The 23,543-nt window shown below is 35.8% G+C and overlaps 1 protein-coding gene across 4 annotated transcripts in view; it reads left to right on the top strand.

Moving 5' to 3' along the window:
- The first annotated feature begins 348 nt into the window (after positions 1-348).
- LOC143305095 (uncharacterized) overlaps positions 349-23,543 on the top strand; it is a 34,612-nt gene continuing 11,417 nt past the window's right edge. The window contains exons 1-5 of one of the 4 annotated variants that reach the window (XM_076627666.1): positions 349-461; positions 959-1,057; positions 1,168-2,047; positions 2,229-2,348; positions 14,452-14,571. In XM_076627666.1, coding sequence (XP_076483781.1) covers positions 2,032-2,047; positions 2,229-2,348; positions 14,452-14,571 — 256 coding nt within the window. In that variant the 5' untranslated portion in view covers positions 349-461; positions 959-1,057; positions 1,168-2,031. Of the gene's footprint in view, positions 462-958; positions 2,048-2,228; positions 2,349-14,451; positions 14,572-23,543 lie in introns of all 4 variants that reach the window. The other 3 variants (XM_076627668.1, XM_076627667.1, XM_076627665.1) reach the window with 3 other exon arrangements.

Genomic DNA, 23,543 nt, shown 5'->3' with positions numbered 1-23,543 from the left:
CCTTTTCCCAGCTCCCGTATGGGTCTACATACTGTGTTCCCTGGCAGCTGTCGTCGTCTGTTAGCTTGCCGGCTAGGACAAGCGACCTTGTTTCTGTTGCATTATCTTTTAGGCCAACTATAAGGTTTTGTGGTCCGAGTGAAAACGTGCCGTCTTGGTGCATCCTTGCACATTGTTGGTCGGTTGTTTCATGGAGGTATTCGGCGAATCCGTTATGCACTGCCGACGTGTGAGAGTGCATGCCACAGTAATATACAATTCGAGTTATTTGCACCTTGCATTGCCTTACGTTGGTAAATTCAAATTCTGAGAGTTGAAGTAGTTGTATATAAATATCTTGGGTTTCAGTCATTGTAGGCTGTATGCTGCAGTCCCCGATGGAGTTTAGAGAGATAGTGGTAACGTTGAGGTGGTTGCCATTGCAGTCATATCCTACCAGGCCGTATGCTATTTTGATGAGGGTAAGTACGATGACCAGGCGATTCATCTTCCTATTAACAATTTATTAAATTGTTTCTTACTCTCGAGTTTATTAGAAATAAGAATAATCTTTTATTATTATTAATATATATAAAAAAAAATTTATATTTATATGTTTTTTTTTTTTTTTTGTTAAAACTTATTATCGGTGAAAATAAATACCATGAATGTTACCTGGGTTATAATTATATACGTATATGCATACGTATTGGTAAGTAATATAGATGAGATTTGTTTTATCGTTATAAATATATAAGTATATATTATCTATAGGAATAGATATTACAATTATAGCTTGTCTTTGAATATATATATATGTGCGTGTAATGGTAAATATGACGACTTATTTTACGAGTCACTCGGATTATCAATGGATGTGAGTGTCATAGATATCGCCTACTTTACAACATGCGTGCATATATATATTGGTAAACATAAGTGAAAATTATATGCATAATTATAAATGTCGTTTGTTTAGGTGGATAGCATCAGTATTTGGTCTTGTGCGTAGCATACAAGTACTTTATAGTTCTACGGCGCGGATTGCTATTCCTTGAACTAAAAAGTTTCTTTCAAGGTGAGTTAGATTAGTGTAAACGATCATGCATTGGAGGCATGATATAGCGGGTTGTAGGTCCGCTAGGTTTATATCACACATACGACAGTATGATATTCGTGTTCTTGCAGATACTCCGCATATGAAATGAGTGGGTGGGTCGTCACATAGGTCCTGGTGGTCTGGATCTAAGTTATCGAAACAGTCTTGACAAAGATGACCGTTATCTAAATGGTAGACAGAACGTATCAACCGAACACAGAGGCAAGACTGAACATCCTCCATCGCTTCCAGATCGAATGCGGGTACGGGCCCGTCTGAGTCCTCTATGTTAGGGTTGATGAACTCGCCACCTGTTCTGGACATACATATGAAAACAGTTAATATATATATTTTATAATTTTTTATAAGTTTTGTTCGGACCTATCCCTTTGTACAAATACTGTATCCCTGTATGTGGTATAATATATAATATGTTATGGTTATGTTAGTTGTTGTTTATTATATATATTTTCCTTATCTCTCTTTTTTTTCTTTTTTTTTTTATTATTTCTTTTTTGTGTTCAGTACCTAGCATTGCTATTATAATGCTGTATTACATTGTGTTGGCTATTATTTGTGTTGGGGTGCGTATGTGTGGGGTGCGTGCGACGAATTTTCAACATGGTCGCTTGCGTGTATCGTTTGTTTAATGTCAACAGTAGCGTGTTGTTGAAATAGTTAATTTGTTAATCATTATAGTTTATTTTGTAGTGTTTCTGTAATATTGTTTGTGTTTCATGATATTGTGTGTGTCAATACCGTGTGCTACCTTAATGCGATAGCATAGATTGTGTTGTTTTCGAATTTCGATAGTCATTGTTTTGATTATACGTGACTCGCATTTATATAAATCTTGTTTAATTTAGTTAATGTTTTTTTTCTTTTTTTTTTGTGTATTGTGTTACCAGATATTTTGTGTAACGTAACTTTATTCCTTTGCACCGAGTTCAGTCATGTTGTTAATATTTAGTTAGTCTATCTTGATTAATTTCTAACCTATTCCTGTGTTTATTAACCTTTCTTATTTTCCCTATTAATTTATTATTGCATGTACTTGCTATTTGCTATTATTTTGTGTATGATATGAGTTAGTTCCCTTATTAGTGATTAAAACCTACTTGTTAGATTAACATTGTCTGTAATTCTTCAGATTCTACTCTTCCGATGCTGCATCACTTACCTAGATCATTCCCACATCACCTGATTCTTCGATATGCCTTGGATACTTACTACGGTTGTCTTCAATCGTCTTATATCTGTGGCCATAAAGGTACTGTTTAGTTTATTTAGTTTAATATGTGTATAATGCATTGTGTGTGCGACCGCTATTGTGTATTACAAAATCCACTTCTACATGTTAGATATAATAATATAACAATACTACGTAGATTAATACATAATAAGATATCCTTTTACTTTCAATTAATCTATCTTAATTATTTTCTAACCACTTTCTACACTTATCAGCTATTTTATTTCTTCTTGTTAATCTGCGACATTCATGCATGTACACTTCCTTGTATGGTGATTAATTGTTCACGAGGTAAGTTGCACTTCCACTGTTTTAGTTATTCGTTGAACTAACACGTTTTACATTCAAACAGTAATCGGATCATTTGTAATAAACTTCTTTTTCTTTTCAGGTTTCCGCCATCTGTGTTGTTCGACGAACAGTGCCATGCTTCCATAGTATTGTTATAACATTTAGTACTGTTGTATTTTGCATTAAGGCAGTTGAAGTTAATTTGTTCATTTATTTTTCAGCTGGCTGTTGTACATGGTGTTTCGCAAACCGAGATCCATAACCTATTTTGCACGTAAACCTTCTCGTATGATGATTACTTGTTCACAAGGTAACTTTCACTTTCAATTTTAATTCAACTTTTAATTTTTATTGAATCAACACGTTGTATATTCAAACAATAATTGGAGTACACCAGATAATTTTCCTTTTTTTTCTTTTAGGTTTTCGCTATCTGTATTATTCGACGAACAATGTCACACTTCCTTTTGATTTATCCATAATATAGTTATAACACTTAGTAACCTTGTATTTTGTACTGAGACAATTGAGACTAATTTATTCACTTATTTTAGGTAGCTGTCATACATTATGTTCCGCGAACAACGATCCATAACCTATACTTACACGTACACTTTCTTGTTTGTTGATCACTTGTTCGCAAGGTAACTTTCACTTTCACTCTTTTAATTATTTATTGAATCAACACGTTTTATATTCAAACAATAATTAGAGTACATATAATAATTTTTCCTTTTCTCTTTTAGGTGTTCGATATCTGTATTATTCGACGAACAGCACTACAACATACACTACTGCACTACGTTGCCCACTGAAATCACTTTATTCATTGCTTATTTCGGTTATGCGCTAGTTTTAGCTTGTTTAAGTGCACTGTTCGCGGAATCCCTTTTACTTCAATCTTGACGTTCTGGTTCTGCAAGATTTCTAGCACCTTGTATGGTCCAGTATATTGATCGGAGAATTTTCCTTTACTAGGTTCTTTTAGTAGATATATCGAATCTCCTGTTTTAAAATCTTGAGGGTTAATTCGTCGATCGTTAGTCTTAGTTTGGATTTTATCAAATTTTCTCTTGCCATTCGTTGTACAGTGTTAATTTTATTGAACAGATCTTCGAGATATTCTGCGCATGTTGGTTCCGTGTTCTCTTCGATTGTTACTTCACCAATAGGTTCTCTGGCTAGATGTCCGAAACTAATTTGTGCGGGGAGAATTTCGTTCCTTTCCTTCATTTTAGTTTTTATTTTACGCCAAGACACAGGTTTACTGACATTGATCCAATTATCCAATTGCTTGCTAATAGCATTTAAGATACAAATTTTTGAGAGTGCCGCAGCCATATTAACCCAAAAATATTTTGTATATAGTATAGTGTGATACCATCCATATTTTCCTGGGGGAATCATAAGATCAGCACTACTTACTATGTTACCTACGTCAAATATTAGATGTAGTAACCAATAAAGTATTTTTAATCCAATTATAATCCAATGGCTAGCATATTTATTCAAGTTTTTATATATATCTTCGACTGGTGATTCCCTGTTTTCTCCCTTTTGATTTCTTTGAGCTCGTTGAACTTGCGTTTCTTCAGCTTGAAAATGTTTAGAATCCTTTTCCTTAGTTACCCTTGTTTCTTCTTCATTTATTTTATTCGCAGCACCTTTATTTTTCTCTACCTTTTCAGGATGAATAGTTTTACTGGAAGTGCTTATTATAATTAAATTATTATTTATTTGTATGGAACGTTTAGGAATATTTTTGGTAGATTTGGAATTATTCTTTGAATTTTTATTACAAACCTTTTTGCTTATAGATTCTGTTTTGGATTTAGGGATAGCTATATTTTTATTTTCTATAGTGTGATCTTCCTTGCAATTTAATGATTTGGCTTTGAGTTCGATAAAGTTTCCTTCTGATGGTTTTATAGAAGTTTTTGAGAGAGATGCACTCACTATCTCTTTTCCTATTATGGTTGAAACATTCACGAAATTCGTGGAGTCTTGCTTTTGTATCTTTGCCAAGTTGAACGTGGAGAGGCGATTTGCACTTCCCAGCGGGTCCAATATCTCTGTGAAGTTAGGCAGTGGATAAGCATTGCCTGTCGTCTCGTCGTTCAATTTCCTAGTTTCTGCTTTGTCTGAAAGTTCTTTGGCACTAATATTATTTATCTTGTTTGGTAACTCAGAAAATTTCTCACTCATGATCCTGTCTATGGCACCGTGCGTCCTTTTATTATTTAACGTGACATTATCCCTTATCACAGCAACGGAATGGTGTTTGCATTGAAAAGTTGATTGGTTGAAATGATCAGCATCTCTCTTTTGATTTAGATCTCTATCGAGGTATTTATTTATGCGTTTTTCTTCCCAAGTTATTGCTCTTGTTTCTTTCCTGACATTTTCTTCTATTCCCGGGTTGTTTAGATGTTTCTGCGACGGCGGTACAAATCTCCAGTCCTGGCGGATGTTTACAGTATAGATACTATTGTATGGTGGATGAGCGTTGTTTTGGTTATAATTATCCGAAGGTGTCGGACGTTGGTATCGAATTCTATTGTTCACTTGTTTTAATTCTCGTGTTGCTTTCACGGCTTAGCGGTACGCATCGTCCAAGGATTGGTATCCTGCTATCTTTACTCGTAAATACACCTCGTTTGGGAGCCCCTTAACGAAAGCTTCCCTCGTGTCTCGATCTATCCTATCTTGAAATACGGTGCCGTACTCGTACCTTTCCCCGTTCATTATCGCCAGCCTGAGATCTTTGACGCGTTCTATGTAGTCCAAAATATCTTCTCCCGGTCGTTGAAATATTGTAGCTAATTCCCCTTTATATTCGTTAACCGTTTTTCCCGGACCGAACATATCTTTTAATTTATTCCCGAAATCGTTTAAACTTATTACTTCTGTGTCTTCTACGGCGAGAAACGCGTGTCCGCGAAGCTTATTCGTTAATAATTTTACTAACTGAGATTCTTGATGCCTAGGAACCATGTTTCGTGCACGCTCGCATGCTCTTAAAAATCGAAATACCGAGGGTCGATGTCCGTCGAACACTGGTACTGTCTCTATTGCATCTTTTAACTTAATTGATTGGGGATTAACTTCTATCGGTATTGTCGCTTGGGAAATTATCGGCGATGATACGGGTGTCTTGATTTCCTTTTTTATTTTCAGTGAACGCACATCGTCTTGTAATTTATTCATTGTTGTACTCATGTCGCGAAAATTCGCATCCCATGCTTTAAGTTTTTCCGATAACATCAAGATCATGCCTTTGTCCAACGATTCTAATTTAGTCGACATTATTTCTTAGGTATATATTTTATCGATAATCGTGACAACTTTAATCCCTTGTGAGCGAATCGAACCGTTTAAACCAACTTTAATCCTCCGTAGAGCGTATCCCACCGCTGCCACCAAAAATTTATTACTTTACTCTGTTACGTATCTATTTGTTTAAATCGATCAAATCTAAAGTTAAATTTTACTGAAAAATTTTTTTTTTATAGTTTGAGTTTTGAATTTAATCGGAAGGGAAATAAATTGAAATGATATTATTGTGTATTTAATACTGATTTAGATTTCTAATTAATACGGTAGTTGCTGCCACCAGAAATAGTCTAAGGACTATTTCAAAATATTTTATTTTTATTATTTTCTTTTACGCTTAATGGGTAGCGTTAACTGACGCTTAATGCAACTGGTAAACGAATTCCACTTTTCGGCTAACCTGCTATGCGCAGGGATACTAGCACGGGAGAGGATTAAAGCTGGGTAGAATAAATATTTTTCCTCGTTGAACGGATTTTTATTTGAATGTAAAATGGCTTAGGTTATTATATATATATTTTATTAGCTAGATAATATATATTTTAGCGTTGCTGGATTGGATAGGAATGTGAGATTTTTGGTTGTTTTATATAAATTTATTTTTACGTTTGACTTCTTCTTCTCTTTTAATTTCGCTGTAGTAGTTTGCCGTTAGGACCGAAACTCAATTCATTTACTACGATGGATTTTGTCACCACGATTTTCTTGCCTTTTGAGTTTAATAATCGGGGATGATTCTAACGATCCTCTCTGTGTGGGACTCGTGTGATTTCGCAAGCCTTGCCCAAAGACGGGTAATATTTTACCAACAGTGGGAGGAGGAATGCGAAGATCGATGGGTGTTTTCGATAAGCGAAAACACCGTTTGCACAAGCCAACACAGCAAACGATCCTTTGGTTAAATTCTCGAAGGGAAATTGTTCTGTTATATCTCTCTTACAATCGCATGCAATGATGGCAAGAATATCAGTTAATAGCAATGCCGGTATTGTTCTTAATTTTCGATTGACCCCGACGATGTATTTAATAGTCCTTTCTGTGCGGGACTTGTGTGATTTCGCAAGCCTTGCCCAAAGGCGGGTAATATTTTACCAACAATGGGAGGAGGAATGCGAAGATCAGTGGATGTTTCAGTAGTTGAAAACACCGTTCGCACAAGCCGACACAGCGGACAACTCTTTTGTTAAAAGTTTAAACAATGATTCTATCTTCAAAACCGTTCACGAAAATAAAACGAAATCGATGATAGGAAGTTCTAATTCAATTCTCGAGGGCAACGAGATTACCAGAGAAGAAGGAAATTTTCAAAATTAATTTTCTTACCTTGAGGAGTAGGTGCTGTCTGGTGCCATTGCCTCAGCCGCTCCGGTGGTCGTCGAAGTTTTGTTGGGTTTATTATTTGAACTCGAATATAGTTTACTATCAACTCTTACTTTATTTATCTATTTTAATACAGACTGAGCAATTCACTTAGCTGGATTAATACCGCAATTACAATGCGCGTTTGTGTTTAAACGATGAAATGAGGACTTCAAAGATAAAATTTTCTTTTTACTTAGTCGCGACTCTCTTTTCTTGACCGAAAAAATTAAGACCCCGAAACGCAAAATACTATACAAAATTTCTAAACGCAGTGACGAGCGCAATAACGAACGTAGTAATAAATTAATAATGGGCCGTAATAACAAACGATCACAAGAATTATGAACAAACTAATGAGCGAAGAATAATGAGCCGTAAGGAATGAACACTATAAAAAATGAACGAACGCAAATTATAAGAAGAATGGACACTATAATAATGAACAAAGAATAATGAACCGTAATAAGAATGTTCACCAGAATAATAATGAGCGCTGCGCTATGTTGCTACGCTTATTTATAATGCCATCCCCCACGGGGTGGTGGTCCACTGGGGGTACGCTTCCGTGGGAATCGGGATGTTGCAGTTTGGGCTTCTTGGAATCGTACGTGACAAAATGCAAATTCCATATTTCGACTTAGTTTTTATCAGTCCTGTGTTCCGCTGAGCTAGCGTCTAGGAGATTTGAAGCATTCCACGCTGATCTAGTCCTTTCCACGAGAAACTTCCACGTGCTGTATCGTGGGAATTACCGGTGTTCTTCGGCGCGTGGAAGGGCTGGTGGCTGCAGCATCATTATCATTTCAATGTTTACTGGGTAAACACACGCAACTCCGCTGCTCTCCCATAACAAGGACCTCCTCCTTCGAGTTGTTTTGCGTAAGTTTGGATGTTTGCATATTAAGGTTGTTTTTGTGATTTTGATTGTTTTTTCCTTTTTTGCTATTTCCCTAGGCTTCGGTGATCGACGTTCGAACAATGTTTGCGGAGTCGTTTCCATCAGAGGTTCCTTTCCAGACTTCCCTGGTACGTATTTAGTCTTGTTCTTAGTCCGCTTGATTCGTCCTGTTTCGTTTTATTTAAAATATACCGTGTTGTTCTCAGCCCAAGCGAAAGAGGGATTCCGAAGAACCCATGGGCGACTCGGGAGGACCAATCAAACGCATGCGGCCCTGTGATAAACCACGAGTATCAGAGTGGTTGGAGGAACTATTCAACATTGGTGCCGAGGCCGTGTCGAAATTGGGCTTTGACGATTTGGTTACTTTCGACGAGAATTTCTTCGATGCAGAGACCGTCGTATTGGAGAGTGAACCCCCTCTGGTTGAAATCGTTGATACCGATCGTTGCGTGAAAGTTCGTTTTGCGAATGAAATTCCCGAAGAGGTTTTGGAGGCACATCTTCGTCACCACGCTTCTGGGAGAAAGGGAATTTCCCCTGTTGTGCGCTATTGGTGTATGCGTGAGTTCAGCGAACTTTATCCCGGAGCTCCTTGCTTCGATTTTGATTTAGTGTAGCTGCTTCAATTTCGTTGGTTCGCTGTTTGATGTTCCTTATTATTATTAATTTTTTGATGTATTTTGTTTTGTGTTCAATATATATATATATATATATATTTTGAATGTGATAGTGTTAGGTTATCTATTTTACGTTTGTTATTTTTTTCAATTTTATATTTCCCCCCTTTTAATTAATTATATATATATATTTTTTTTTTACATTTGTAGTTGCGCATAGAATTTATTAAAGAAAAGTGTTAACAATGTGTTTTCATGATTTGTTTCTCGCGCCTGACTTTCATTAATCCCTAATATTCCTGTCGCCATGACGCGTGTAAATCCAACATGGCTGCTCATAAATGTCATCAGTAAAGTTTTTAGTGACGGGTCTTTAGTTTTGTTTGATATCGAAGTAATTTTTCGTCTGTCGCTCGTTTTTCCTTATTCTACCGCAATTAGAACATTTATTTATTAATATTGTTTTAAAGTGACAATAGTATAATATGTATATATATATATATATATATGTTTATGTTGTGTGTCACTTCAATATGGCTAATGTTTTGTAATTCTTCGATTGCGTTATTTATTGTTTTGAGTAGTTTATTTTATAGACTATTCGATAATATAAAACATATGCACTCACACATACATATATATATATATATATATATATATATATATATACACGTATTTATATGTATATTTCTCTCGTTCATGTAGTGTTCGTACGAAATGAAATGTTAATTATTTATTTTATATTAATTTCTTTTAATAAGATAGAACACGCACACGCACACGTATATATGTATATATTTCTGGCAAAGTGATTTTCATTTAGATTCTTTTGTGATATAGTGTTGTGTATTTGAGGTTATGTGTCAATCATTTGATTTCATATATACATATATATTTTGTATTGTGACAACATAGTATTGAAGGTTTTGTTTCTAGATTATTGTGCGTTTTATGTGTGTTTACATATTTGTGCTTGATGACAGAATTTCTGTAAGCAATTCCTCAAGTCGTTGCGGTGTTAATTATTTTGAGCGTTTGGCCTGTCGACAGGTTGTCGCTTGGTCCCAAGTGTTGCGTTGTGTGTTCTATTTCTTTTGTAGATTATTAATAGTGGTTTTAGTTTAGAAAATAGATTATTTATATGTTTATATAGAGACATGCATGTTTCATAATGTAGTTCTTATTTTATAATGCTTTACCGGCATGTAGGCTAGTTTTAAGTATGTATTTCAGATTGTAGAATGCACATAGATTAGTAGTAGTTTAGAATATAGATTTTTATATGTTTATATAGAGACATGCATGTTTCGTAGCGTAGTTCTTATTTTATAACTCTTTACCGGAACGTAGGCTAGTTTTAAGTATGTTAAGTCTGTTTAATAGAATGCGCACACATATATATATGTTTCTGACAATGTAACTTTTATTTCTTTAATAATGCAATATTGTATGTTTTATGTATTCGTTAGACTATTAGTTTTTAACTTCGTATATACTTATATTTCATAAATTGATAATATTGTATTTGTTGCATAGTATTATAAGCACTAACACTAATATTTACTAGTTTATTACATATCTAGCATATATGTTTATACTTATATGTAACTCTCCAAGTTGATTGATTAAAATATATTTATATATACATGTATTTCTGGCGCTTCAATTATTTCCCTTTTTGTAGTTATTCTTATTTCCTGGTTTATTTGTTTGGTTCGTAACTCGTTCAATCCGTTAGCTGGTTTTATTTATTTTATTTTATACTGGTTGGATTTATTAGTCGCCCTCGCTTTGTTAATCCTTCCTTTAGTTTCGTAGCGCCGTGTGTTCGTTTGTGCATTCAAATCTTTATTCGCGCGTTTTGTGTAGAATAGTTTTCTTGTTCTTGTTACGGCGCGTGCGGAGCGCGGGACGTGACACCCCCGCCCTTGGAGTTCAAATTTCCAAAGGAAATTTGACTGATGGTGTCTCTGAGTTCGCTCAAGGCGGACGTAGATGGCGTTGGTTGTTAAGTGACTACCGGTGTTATCGATATCCCTTGAGGTTGTGCTGTTTGATCATCGATATTTCGTTTTCTTTTGAGGTATAGTAGCAGGTGGGTAACTGAGCCGCATATTGCTCCTAATAGGGCGATTCCACATCCGTAAGTTTCACGTAACTGGTATCCGTGTATGGCTATATCTATTATCGTCTTGATTAGTTTAAATATTACAAGTATTCCAAATATTGCTGCACTGACAGTTCCAAATTCCATAAAACCAATCCATAAGCTTGATACGGTATTTTTTGCTATTGTCGTTAATGTGTTTTCGTCCATCATTCCCAGGATGTTTACTGTTCCAGGGACGATTGTTTTTCCTGTTGCTCCTCTGGCCAATGTGTTCAAAACTGCAGATTTTTCTGCCGGGAACATGACGTGGTCCCGTAGTGCATCGAGGTCTTTTTGGGTATATATTCCGCTCGTGGCCAACGACGATGGTGCTGAATATTGCCACGTTTGGCGTACGTCCGGGCGGAGTTCCTGTGGTGCAATTGTTTCCATGGGTTTTGGTACGAATTTGTGCCAGAGTCCGTCGATATTGTATAGCGTAGGTAGTACCGCGCTACATTCTCTGTGGTTTCCGTGTTGCGTTAGGATGTGTGTTTTTGGCGTTAAAAATGCGGTGCGATTCCCTTGCCAAACGGGTAGCTCCGAGTAGCATTCTGTTGTATGTCGTACTTTTACTTGTACCGGAATGCATTTGACTATGTGGACTGCTTCTCCTGCGATCAGGGCCATGTGTCCTGGGGTTTTGGATATGGTATATGCAAATTCATCGGGCAGTAAGATTGCTAAGCTTAAAGCATTTTCTATTAGTTTCTTCTGTGTGGTACATCTTTGTGTCAGTATATCATGGTACAATGTTGTCATTTGTCGTTTAATATGTTTCTCTACGTAAATGAATTTTGAGTTGACGTATGCGAATATGTCCAAGTTTTCGACTGCTGTCTTGCTTTTGGAGATAAACGTATTTTCTCTTGTTGTTTCAACTATTTGGGGTGTTCGGTGGATAGTAGGGTATATCCACACAGTGGCTGTTCTCCGGTTTTAGTCAGTGCAAATGTTACTTCTTGCGTTGTTAGTGCGTAAACTGGTTGTGCTGATTCTCTGTTGGTTTTTATTTCCTGGATCTTTGTAGCAATTCCTTCATATAGCACATCGTACTGATCAAATTTGCATGGTGAGGGTGGTTGTGGTTGCCAATAAGTGTATCCGTCTTCAGCGTCTAGACAGTTTCCTTCGCTAAAGGTACATACTGTTCCTGATTTCAGTAGAATTTTGTTCGCCTCGATCCGTACTGGCACAACTGCTGATTTTAAACTTATCCTTACTGTTGCTTGTACGACGACCTTTTCCCAGCTCCCGTATGGGTCTACATACTGTGTTCCCTGGCAGCTGTCGTCGTCTGTTAGCTTGCCGGCTAGGACAAGCGACCTTGTTTCTGTTGCATTATCTTTTAGGCCAACTATAAGGTTTTGTGGTCCGAGTGAAAACGTGCCGTCTTGGTGCATCCTTGCACATTGTTGGTCGGTTGTTTCATGGAGGTATTCGGCGAATCCGTTATGCACTGCCGACGTGTGAGAGTGCATGCCACAGTAATATACAATTCGAGTTATTTGCACCTTGCATTGCCTTACGTTGGTAAATTCAAATTCTGAGAGTTGAAGTAGTTGTATATAAATATCTTGGGTTTCAGTCATTGTAGGCTGTATGCTGCAGTCCCCGATGGAGTTTAGAGAGATAGTGGTAACGTTGAGGTGGTTGCCATTGCAGTCATATCCTACCAGGCCGTATGCTATTTTGATGAGGGTAAGTACGATGACCAGGCGATTCATCTTCCTATTAACAATTTATTAAATTGTTTCTTACTCTCGAGTTTATTAGAAATAAGAATAATCTTTTATTATTATTAATATATATAAAAAAAAATTTATATTTATATGTTTTTTTTTTTTTTTTGTTAAAACTTATTATCGGTGAAAATAAATACCATGAATGTTACCTGGGTTATAATTATATACGTATATGCATACGTATTGGTAAGTAATATAGATGAGATTTGTTTTATCGTTATAAATATATAAGTATATATTATCTATAGGAATAGATATTACAATTATAGCTTGTCTTTGAATATATATATATGTGCGTGTAATGGTAAATATGACGACTTATTTTACGAGTCACTCGGATTATCAATGGATGTGAGTGTCATAGATATCGCCTACTTTACAACATGCGTGCATATATATATTGGTAAACATAAGTGAAAATTATATGCATAATTATAAATGTCGTTTGTTTAGGTGGATAGCATCAGTATTTGGTCTTGTGCGTAGCATACAAGTACTTTATAGTTCTACGGCGCGGATTGCTATTCCTTGAACTAAAAAGTTTCTTTCAAGGTGAGTTAGATTAGTGTAAACGATCATGCATTGGAGGCATGATATAGCGGGTTGTAGGTCCGCTAGGTTTATATCACACATACGACAGTATGATATTCGTGTTCTTGCAGATACTCCGCATATGAAATGAGTGGGTGGGTCGTCACATAGGTCCTGGTGGTCTGGATCTAAGTTATCGAAACAGTCTTGACAAAGATGACCGTTATCTAAATGGTAGACAGAACGTATCAACCGAACACAGAGGCAAGACTGAACATCCTCCATCGCTTCCAGATCGAATGCGGGTACGGGCCCGTCTGAGTCCTCTATGTTAGGGTTGATGAACTCGCCACCTGTTCTGGACATACATATGAAAACAGTTAATATATATATTTTATAATTTTTTATAAGTTTTGTTCGGACCTATCCCTTTGTACAAATACTGTATCCCTGTATGTGGTATAATATATAATATGTTATGGTTATGTTAGTTGTTGTTTATTATATATATTTTCCTTATCTCTCTTTTTTTTCTTTTTTTTTTTATTATTTCTTTTTTGTGTTCAGTACCTAGCATTGCTATTATAATGCTGTATTACATTGTGTTGGCTATTATTTGTGTTGGGGTGCGTATGTGTGGGGTGCGTGCGACGAATTTTCAACATGGTCGCTTGCGTGTATCGTTTGTTTAATGTCAACAGTAGCGTGTTGTTGAAATAGTTAATTTGTTAATCATTATAGTTTATTTTGTAGTGTTTCTGTAATATTGTTTGTGTTTCATGATATTGTGTGTGTCAATACCGTGTGCTACCTTAATGCGATAGCATAGATTGTGTTGTTTTCGAATTTCGATAGTCATTGTTTTGATTATACGTGACTCGCATTTATATAAATCTTGTTTAATTTAGTTAATGTTTTTTTTCTTTTTTTTTTGTGTATTGTGTTACCAGATATTTTGTGTAACGTAACTTTATTCCTTTGCACCGAGTTCAGTCATGTTGTTAATATTTAGTTAGTCTATCTTGATTAATTTCTAACCTATTCCTGTGTTTATTAACCTTTCTTATTTTCCCTATTAATTTATTATTGCATGTACTTGCTATTTGCTATTATTTTGTGTATGATATGAGTTAGTTCCCTTATTAGTGATTAAAACCTACTTGTTAGATTAACATTGTCTGTAATTCTTCAGATTCTACTCTTCCGATGCTGCATCACTTACCTAGATCATTCCCACATCACCTGATTCTTCGATATGCCTTGGATACTTACTACGGTTGTCTTCAATCGTCTTATATCTGTGGCCATAAAGGTACTGTTTAGTTTATTTAGTTTAATATGTGTATAATGCATTGTGTGTGCGACCGCTATTGTGTATTACAAAATCCACTTCTACATGTTAGATATAATAATATAACAATACTACGTAGATTAATACATAATAAGATATCCTTTTACTTTCAATTAATCTATCTTAATTATTTTCTAACCACTTTCTACACTTATCAGCTATTTTATTTCTTCTTGTTAATCTGCGACATTCATGCATGTACACTTCCTTGTATGGTGATTAATTGTTCACGAGGTAAGTTGCACTTCCACTGTTTTAGTTATTCGTTGAACTAACACGTTTTACATTCAAACAGTAATCGGATCATTTGTAATAAACTTCTTTTTCTTTTCAGGTTTCCGCCATCTGTGTTGTTCGACGAACAGTGCCATGCTTCCATAGTATTGTTATAACATTTAGTACTGTTGTATTTTGCATTAAGGCAGTTGAAGTTAATTTGTTCATTTATTTTTCAGCTGGCTGTTGTACATGGTGTTTCGCAAACCGAGATCCATAACCTATTTTGCACGTAAACCTTCTCGTATGATGATTACTTGTTCACAAGGTAACTTTCACTTTCAATTTTAATTCAACTTTTAATTTTTATTGAATCAACACGTTGTATATTCAAACAATAATTGGAGTACACCAGATAATTTTCCTTTTTTTTCTTTTAGGTTTTCGCTATCTGTATTATTCGACGAACAATGTCACACTTCCTTTTGATTTATCCATAATATAGTTATAACACTTAGTAACCTTGTATTTTGTACTGAGACAATTGAGACTAATTTATTCACTTATTTTAGGTAGCTGTCATACATTATGTTCCGCGAACAACGATCCATAACCTATACTTACACGTACACTTTCTTGTTTGTTGATCACTTGTTCGCAAGGTAACTTTCACTTTCACTCTTTTAATTATTTATTGAATCAACACGTTTTATATTCAAACAATAATTAGAGTACATATAATAATTTTTCCTTTTCTCTTTTAGGTGTTCGATATCTGTATTATTCGACGAACAGCACTACAACATACACTACTGCACTACGTTGCCCACTGAAATCACTTTATTCATTGCTTATTTCGGTTATGCGCTAGTTTTAGCTTGTTTAAGTGCACTGTTCGCGGAATCCCTTTTACTTCAATCTTGACGTTCTGGTTCTGCAAGATTTCTAGCACCTTGTATGGTCCAGTATATTGATCGGAGAATTTTCCTTTACTAGGTTCTTTTAGTAGATATATCGAATCTCCTGTTTTAAAATCTTGAGGGTTAATTCGTCGATCGTTAGTCTTAGTTTGGATTTTATCAAATTTTCTCTTGCCATTCGTTGTACAGTGTTAATTTTATTGAACAGATCTTCGAGATATTCTGCGCATGTTGGTTCCGTGTTCTCTTCGATTGTTACTTCACCAATAGGTTCTCTGGCTAGATGTCCGAAACTAATTTGTGCGGGGAGAATTTCGTTCCTTTCCTTCATTTTAGTTTTTATTTTACGCCAAGACACAGGTTTACTGACATTGATCCAATTATCCAATTGCTTGCTAATAGCATTTAAGATACAAATTTTTGAGAGTGCCGCAGCCATATTAACCCAAAAATATTTTGTATATAGTATAGTGTGATACCATCCATATTTTCCTGGGGGAATCATAAGATCAGCACTACTTACTATGTTACCTACGTCAAATATTAGATGTAGTAACCAATAAAGTATTTTTAATCCAATTATAATCCAATGGCTAGCATATTTATTCAAGTTTTTATATATATCTTCGACTGGTGATTCCCTGTTTTCTCCCTTTTGATTTCTTTGAGCTCGTTGAACTTGCGTTTCTTCAGCTTGAAAATGTTTAGAATCCTTTTCCTTAGTTACCCTTGTTTCTTCTTCATTTATTTTATTCGCAGCACCTTTATTTTTCTCTACCTTTTCAGGATGAATAGTTTTACTGGAAGTGCTTATTATAATTAAATTATTATTTATTTGTATGGAACGTTTAGGAATATTTTTGGTAGATTTGGAATTATTCTTTGAATTTTTATTACAAACCTTTTTGCTTATAGATTCTGTTTTGGATTTAGGGATAGCTATATTTTTATTTTCTATAGTGTGATCTTCCTTGCAATTTAATGATTTGGCTTTGAGTTCGATAAAGTTTCCTTCTGATGGTTTTATAGAAGTTTTTGAGAGAGATGCACTCACTATCTCTTTTCCTATTATGGTTGAAACATTCACGAAATTCGTGGAGTCTTGCTTTTGTATCTTTGCCAAGTTGAACGTGGAGAGGCGATTTGCACTTCCCAGCGGGTCCAATATCTCTGTGAAGTTAGGCAGTGGATAAGCATTGCCTGTCGTCTCGTCGTTCAATTTCCTAGTTTCTGCTTTGTCTGAAAGTTCTTTGGCACTAATATTATTTATCTTGTTTGGTAACTCAGAAAATTTCTCACTCATGATCCTGTCTATGGCACCGTGCGTCCTTTTATTATTTAACGTGACATTATCCCTTATCACAGCAACGGAATGGTGTTTGCATTGAAAAGTTGATTGGTTGAAATGATCAGCATCTCTCTTTTGATTTAGATCTCTATCGAGGTATTTATTTATGCGTTTTTCTTCCCAAGTTATTGCTCTTGTTTCTTTCCTGACATTTTCTTCTATTCCCGGGTTGTTTAGATGTTTCTGCGACGGCGGTACAAATCTCCAGTCCTGGCGGATGTTTACAGTATAGATACTATTGTATGGTGGATGAGCGTTGTTTTGGTTATAATTATCCGAAGGTGTCGGACGTTGGTATCGAATTCTATTGTTCACTTGTTTTAATTCTCGTGTTGCTTTCACGGCTTAGCGGTACGCATCGTCCAAGGATTGGTATCCTGCTATCTTTACTCGTAAATACACCTCGTTTGGGAGCCCCTTAACGAAAGCTTCCCTCGTGTCTCGATCTATCCTATCTTGAAATACGGTGCCGTACTCGTACCTTTCCCCGTTCATTATCGCCAGCCTGAGATCTTTGACGCGTTCTATGTAGTCCAAAATATCTTCTCCCGGTCGTTGAAATATTGTAGCTAATTCCCCTTTATATTCGTTAACCGTTTTTCCCGGACCGAACATATCTTTTAATTTATTCCCGAAATCGTTTAAACTTATTACTTCTGTGTCTTCTACGGCGAGAAACGCGTGTCCGCGAAGCTTATTCGTTAATAATTTTACTAACTGAGATTCTTGATGCCTAGGAACCATGTTTCGTGCACGCTCGCATGCTCTTAAAAATCGAAATACCGAGGGTCGATGTCCGTCGAACACTGGTACTGTCTCTATTGCATCTTTTAACTTAATTGATTGGGGATTAACTTCTATCGGTATTGTCGCTTGGGAAATTATCGGCGATGATACGGGTGTCTTGATTTCCTTTTTTATTTTCAGTGAACGCACATCGTCTTGTAATTTATTCATTGTTGTACTCATGTCGCGAAAATTCGCATCCCATGCTTTAAGTTTTTCCGATAACATCAAGATCATGCCTTTGTCCAACGATTCTAATTTAGTCGACATTATTTCTTAGGTATATATTTTATCGATAATCGTGACAACTTTAATCCCTTGTGGAGCGAATCGAACCGTTTAAACCAACTTTAATCCTCCGTAGAGCGTATCCCACCGCTGCCACCAAAAATTTATTACTTTACTCTGTTACGTATCTATTTGTTTAAATCGATCAAATCTAAAGTTAAATTTTACTGAAAAATTTTTTTTTTATAGTTTGAGTTTTGAATTTAATCGGAAGGGAAATAAATTGAAATGATATTATTGTGTATTTAATACTGATTTAGATTTCTAATTAATACGGTAGTTGCTGCCACCAGAAATAGTCTAAGGACTATTTCAAAATATTTTATTTTTATTATTTTCTTTTACGCTTAATGGGTAGCGTTAACTGACGCTTAATGCAACTGGTAAACGAATTCCACTTTTCGGCTAACCTGCTATGCGCAGGGATACTAGCACGGGAGAGGATTAAAGCTGGGTAGAATAAATATTTTTCCTCGTTGAACGGATTTTTATTTGAATGTAAAATGGCTTAGGTTATTATATATATATTTTATTAGCTAGATAATATATATTTTAGCGTTGCTGGATTGGATAGGAATGTGAGATTTTTGGTTGTTTTATATAAATTTATTTTTACGTTTGACTTCTTCTTCTCTTTTAATTTCGCTGTAGTAGTTTGCCGTTAGGACCGAAACTCAATTCATTTACTACGATGGATTTTGTCACCACGATTTTCTTGCCTTTTGAGTTTAATAATCGGGGATGATTCTAACGATCCTCTCTGTGTGGGACTCGTGTGATTTCGCAAGCCTTGCCCAAAGACGGGTAATATTTTACCAACAGTGGGAGGAGGAATGCGAAGATCGATGGGTGTTTTCGATAAGCGAAAACACCGTTTGCACAAGCCAACACAGCAAACGATCCTTTGGTTAAATTCTCGAAGGGAAATTGTTCTGTTATATCTCTCTTACAATCGCATGCAATGATGGCAAGAATATCAGTTAATAGCAATGCCGGTATTGTTCTTAATTTTCGATTGACCCCGACGATGTATTTAATAGTCCTTTCTGTGCGGGACTTGTGTGATTTCGCAAGCCTTGCCCAAAGGCGGGTAATATTTTACCAACAATGGGAGGAGGAATGCGAAGATCAGTGGATGTTTCAGTAGTTGAAAACACCGTTCGCACAAGCCGACACAGCGGACAACTCTTTTGTTAAAAGTTTAAACAATGATTCTATCTTCAAAACCGTTCACGAAAATAAAACGAAATCGATGATAGGAAGTTCTAATTCAATTCTCGAGGGCAACGAGATTACCAGAGAAGAAGGAAATTTTCAAAATTAATTTTCTTACCTTGAGGAGTAGGTGCTGTCTGGTGCCATTGCCTCAGCCGCTCCGGTGGTCGTCGAAGTTTTGTTGGGTTTATTATTTGAACTCGAATATAGTTTACTATCAACTCTTACTTTATTTATCTATTTTAATACAGACTGAGCAATTCACTTAGCTGGATTAATACCGCAATTACAATGCGCGTTTGTGTTTAAACGATGAAATGAGGACTTCAAAGATAAAATTTTCTTTTTACTTAGTCGCGACTCTCTTTTCTTGACCGAAAAAATTAAGACCCCGAAACGCAAAATACTATACAAAATTTCTAAACGCAGTGACGAGCGCAATAACGAACGTAGTAATAAATTAATAATGGGCCGTAATAACAAACGATCACAAGAATTATGAACAAACTAATGAGCGAAGAATAATGAGCCGTAAGGAATGAACACTATAAAAAATGAACGAACGCAAATTATAAGAAGAATGGACACTATAATAATGAACAAAGAATAATGAACCGTAATAAGAATGTTCACCAGAATAATAATGAGCGCTGCGCTATGTTGCTACGCTTATTTATAATGCCATCCCCCACGGGGTGGTGGTCCACTGGGGGTACGCTTCCGTGGGAATCGGGATGTTGCAGTTTGGGCTTCTTGGAATCGTACGTGACAAAATGCAAATTCCATATTTCGACTTAGTTTTTATCAGTCCTGTGTTCCGCTGAGCTAGCGTCTAGGAGATTTGAAGCATTCCACGCTGATCTAGTCCTTTCCACGAGAAACTTCCACGTGCTGTACCGTGGGAATTACCGGTGTTCTTCGGCGCGTGGAAGGGCTGGTGGCTGCAGCATCATTATCATTTCAATGTTTACTGGGTAAACACACGCAACTCCGCTGCTCTCCCATAACAAGGACCTCCTCCTTCGAGTTGTTTTGCGTAAGTTTGGATGTTTGCATATTAAGGTTGTTTTTGTGATTTTGATTGTTTTTTCCTTTTTTGCTATTTCCCTAGGCTTCGGTGATCGACGTTCGAACAATGTTTGCGGAGTCGTTTCCATCAGAGGTTCCTTTCCAGACTTCCCTGGTACGTATTTAGTCTTGTTCTTAGTCCGCTTGATTCGTCCTGTTTCGTTTTATTTAAAATATACCGTGTTGTTCTCAGCCCAAGCGAAAGAGGGATTCCGAAGAACCCATGGGCGACTCGGGAGGACCAATCAAACGCATGCGGCCCTGTGATAAACCACGAGTATCAGAGTGGTTGGAGGAACTATTCAACATTGGTGCCGAGGCCGTGTCGAAATTGGGCTTTGACGATTTGGTTACTTTCGACGAGAATTTCTTCGATGCAGAGACCGTCGTATTGGAGAGGGAACCCCCTCTGGTTGAAATCGTTGATACCGATCGTTGCGTGAAAGTTCGTTTTGCGAATGAAATTCCCGAAGAGGTTTTGGAGGCACATCTTCGTCACCACGCTTCTGGGAGAAAGGGAATTTCCCCTGTTGTGCGCTATTGGTGTATGCGTGAGTTCAGCGAACTTTATCCCGGAGCTCCTTGCTTCGATTTTGATTTAGTGTAGCTGCTTCAATTTCGTTGGTTCGCTGTTTGATGTTCCTTATTATTATTAATTTTTTGATGTATTTTGTTTTGTGTTCAATATATATATATATATATATATTTTGAATGTGATAGTGTTAGGTTATCTATTTTACGTTTGTTATTTTTTTCAATTTTATATTTCCCCCCTTTTAATTAATTATATATATATATTTTTTTTTTACATTTGTAGTTGCGCATAGAATTTATTAAAGAAAAGTGTTAACAATGTGTTTTCATGATTTGTTTCTCGCGCCTGACTTTCATTAATCCCTAATATTCCTGTCGCCATGACGCGTGTAAATCCAACATGGCTGCTCATAAATGTCATCAGTAAAGTTTTTAGTGACGGGTCTTTAGTTTTGTTTGATATCGAAGTAATTTTTCGTCTGTCGCTCGTTTTTCCTTATTCTACCGCAATTAGAACATTTATTTATTAATATTGTTTTAAAGTGACAATAGTATAATATGTATATATATATATATATATATATGTTTATGTTGTGTGTCACTTCAATATGGCTAATGTTTTGTAATTCTTCGATTGCGTTATTTATTGTTTTGAGTAGTTTATTTTATAGAGTATTCGATAATATAAAACATATGCACTCACACATACATATATATATATATATATATATATATATATATATACACGTATTTATATGTATATTTCTCTCGTTCATGTAGTGTTCGTACGAAATGAAATGTTAATTATTTATTTTATATTAATTTCTTTTAATAAGATAGAACACGCACACGCACACGTATATATGTATATATTTCTGGCAAAGTGATTTTCATTTAGATTCTTTTGTGATATAGTGTTGTGTATTTGAGGTTATGTGTCAATCATTTGATTTCATATATACATATATATTTTGTATTGTGACAACATAGTATTGAAGGTTTTGTTTCTAGATTATTGTGCGTTTTATGTGTGTTTACATATTTGTGCTTGATGACAGAATTTCTGTAAGCAATTCCTCAAGTCGTTGCGGTGTTAATTATTTTGAGCGTTTGGCCTGTCGACAGGTTGTCGCTTGGTCCCAAGTGTTGCGTTGTGTGTTCTATTTCTTTTGTAGATTATTAATAGTGGTTTTAGTTTAGAAAATAGATTATTTATATGTTTATATAGAGACATGCATGTTTCATAATGTAGTTCTTATTTTATAATGCTTTACCGGCATGTAGGCTAGTTTTAAGTATGTATTTCAGATTGTAGAATGCACATAGATTAGTAGTAGTTTAGAATATAGATTTTTATATGTTTATATAGAGACATGCATGTTTCGTAGCGTAGTTCTTATTTTATAACTCTTTACCGGAACGTAGGCTAGTTTTAAGTATGTTAAGTCTGTTTAATAGAATGCGCACACATATATATATGTTTCTGACAATGTAACTTTTATTTCTTTAATAATGCAATATTGTATGTTTTATGTATTCGTTAGACTATTAGTTTTTAACTTCGTATATACTTATATTTCATAAATTGATAATATTGTATTTGTTGCATAGTATTATAAGCACTAACACTAATATTTACTAGTTTATTACATATCTAGCATATATGTTTATACTTATATGTAACTCTCCAAGTTGATTGATTAAAATATATTTATATATACATGTATTTCTGGCGCTTCAATTATTTCCCTTTTTGTAGTTATTCTTATTTCCTGGTTTATTTGTTTGGTTCGTAACTCGTTCAATCCGTTAGCTGGTTTTATTTATTTTATTTTATACTGGTTGGATTTATTAGTCGCCCTCGCTTTGTTAATCCTTCCTTTAGTTTCGTAGCGCCGTGTGTTCGTTTGTGCATTCAAATCTTTATTCGCGCGTTTTGTGTAGAATAGTTTTCTTGTTCTTGTTACGGCGCGTGCGGAGCGCGGGACGTGACACCCCCGCCCTTGGAGTTCAAATTTCCAAAGGAAATTTGACTGATGGTGTCTCTGAGTTCGCTCAAGGCGGACGTAGATGGCGTTGGTTGTTAAGTGACTACCGGTGTTATCGATATCCCTTGAGGTTGTGCTGTTTGATCATCGATATTTCGTTTTCTTTTGAGGTATAGTAGCAGGTGGGTAACTGAGCCGCATATTGCTCCTAATAGGGCGATTCCACATCCGTAAGTTTCACGTAACTGGTATCCGTGTATGGCTATATCTATTATCGTCTTGATTAGTTTAAATATTACAAGTATTCCAAATATTGCTGCACTGACAGTTCCAAATTCCATAAAACCAATCCATAAGCTTGATACGGTATTTTTTGCTATTGTCGTTAATGTGTTTTCGTCCATCATTCCCAGGATGTTTACTGTTCCAGGGACGATTGTTTTTCCTGTTGCTCCTCTGGCCAATGTGTTCAAAACTGCAGATTTTTCTGCCGGGAACATGACGTGGTCCCGTAGTGCATCGAGGTCTTTTTGGGTATATATTCCGCTCGTGGCCAACGACGATGGTGCT

Source organism: Bombus vancouverensis, unplaced genomic scaffold (assembly GCF_051014615.1).
Source record: "Bombus vancouverensis nearcticus unplaced genomic scaffold, iyBomVanc1_principal scaffold0088, whole genome shotgun sequence".
NCBI classification, from domain to species: domain Eukaryota; kingdom Metazoa; phylum Arthropoda; class Insecta; order Hymenoptera; family Apidae; genus Bombus; species Bombus vancouverensis.
The sequence above is the reverse complement of the archived record's forward strand: the minus strand, read 5'-3'. Positions and strand labels throughout refer to the sequence as shown.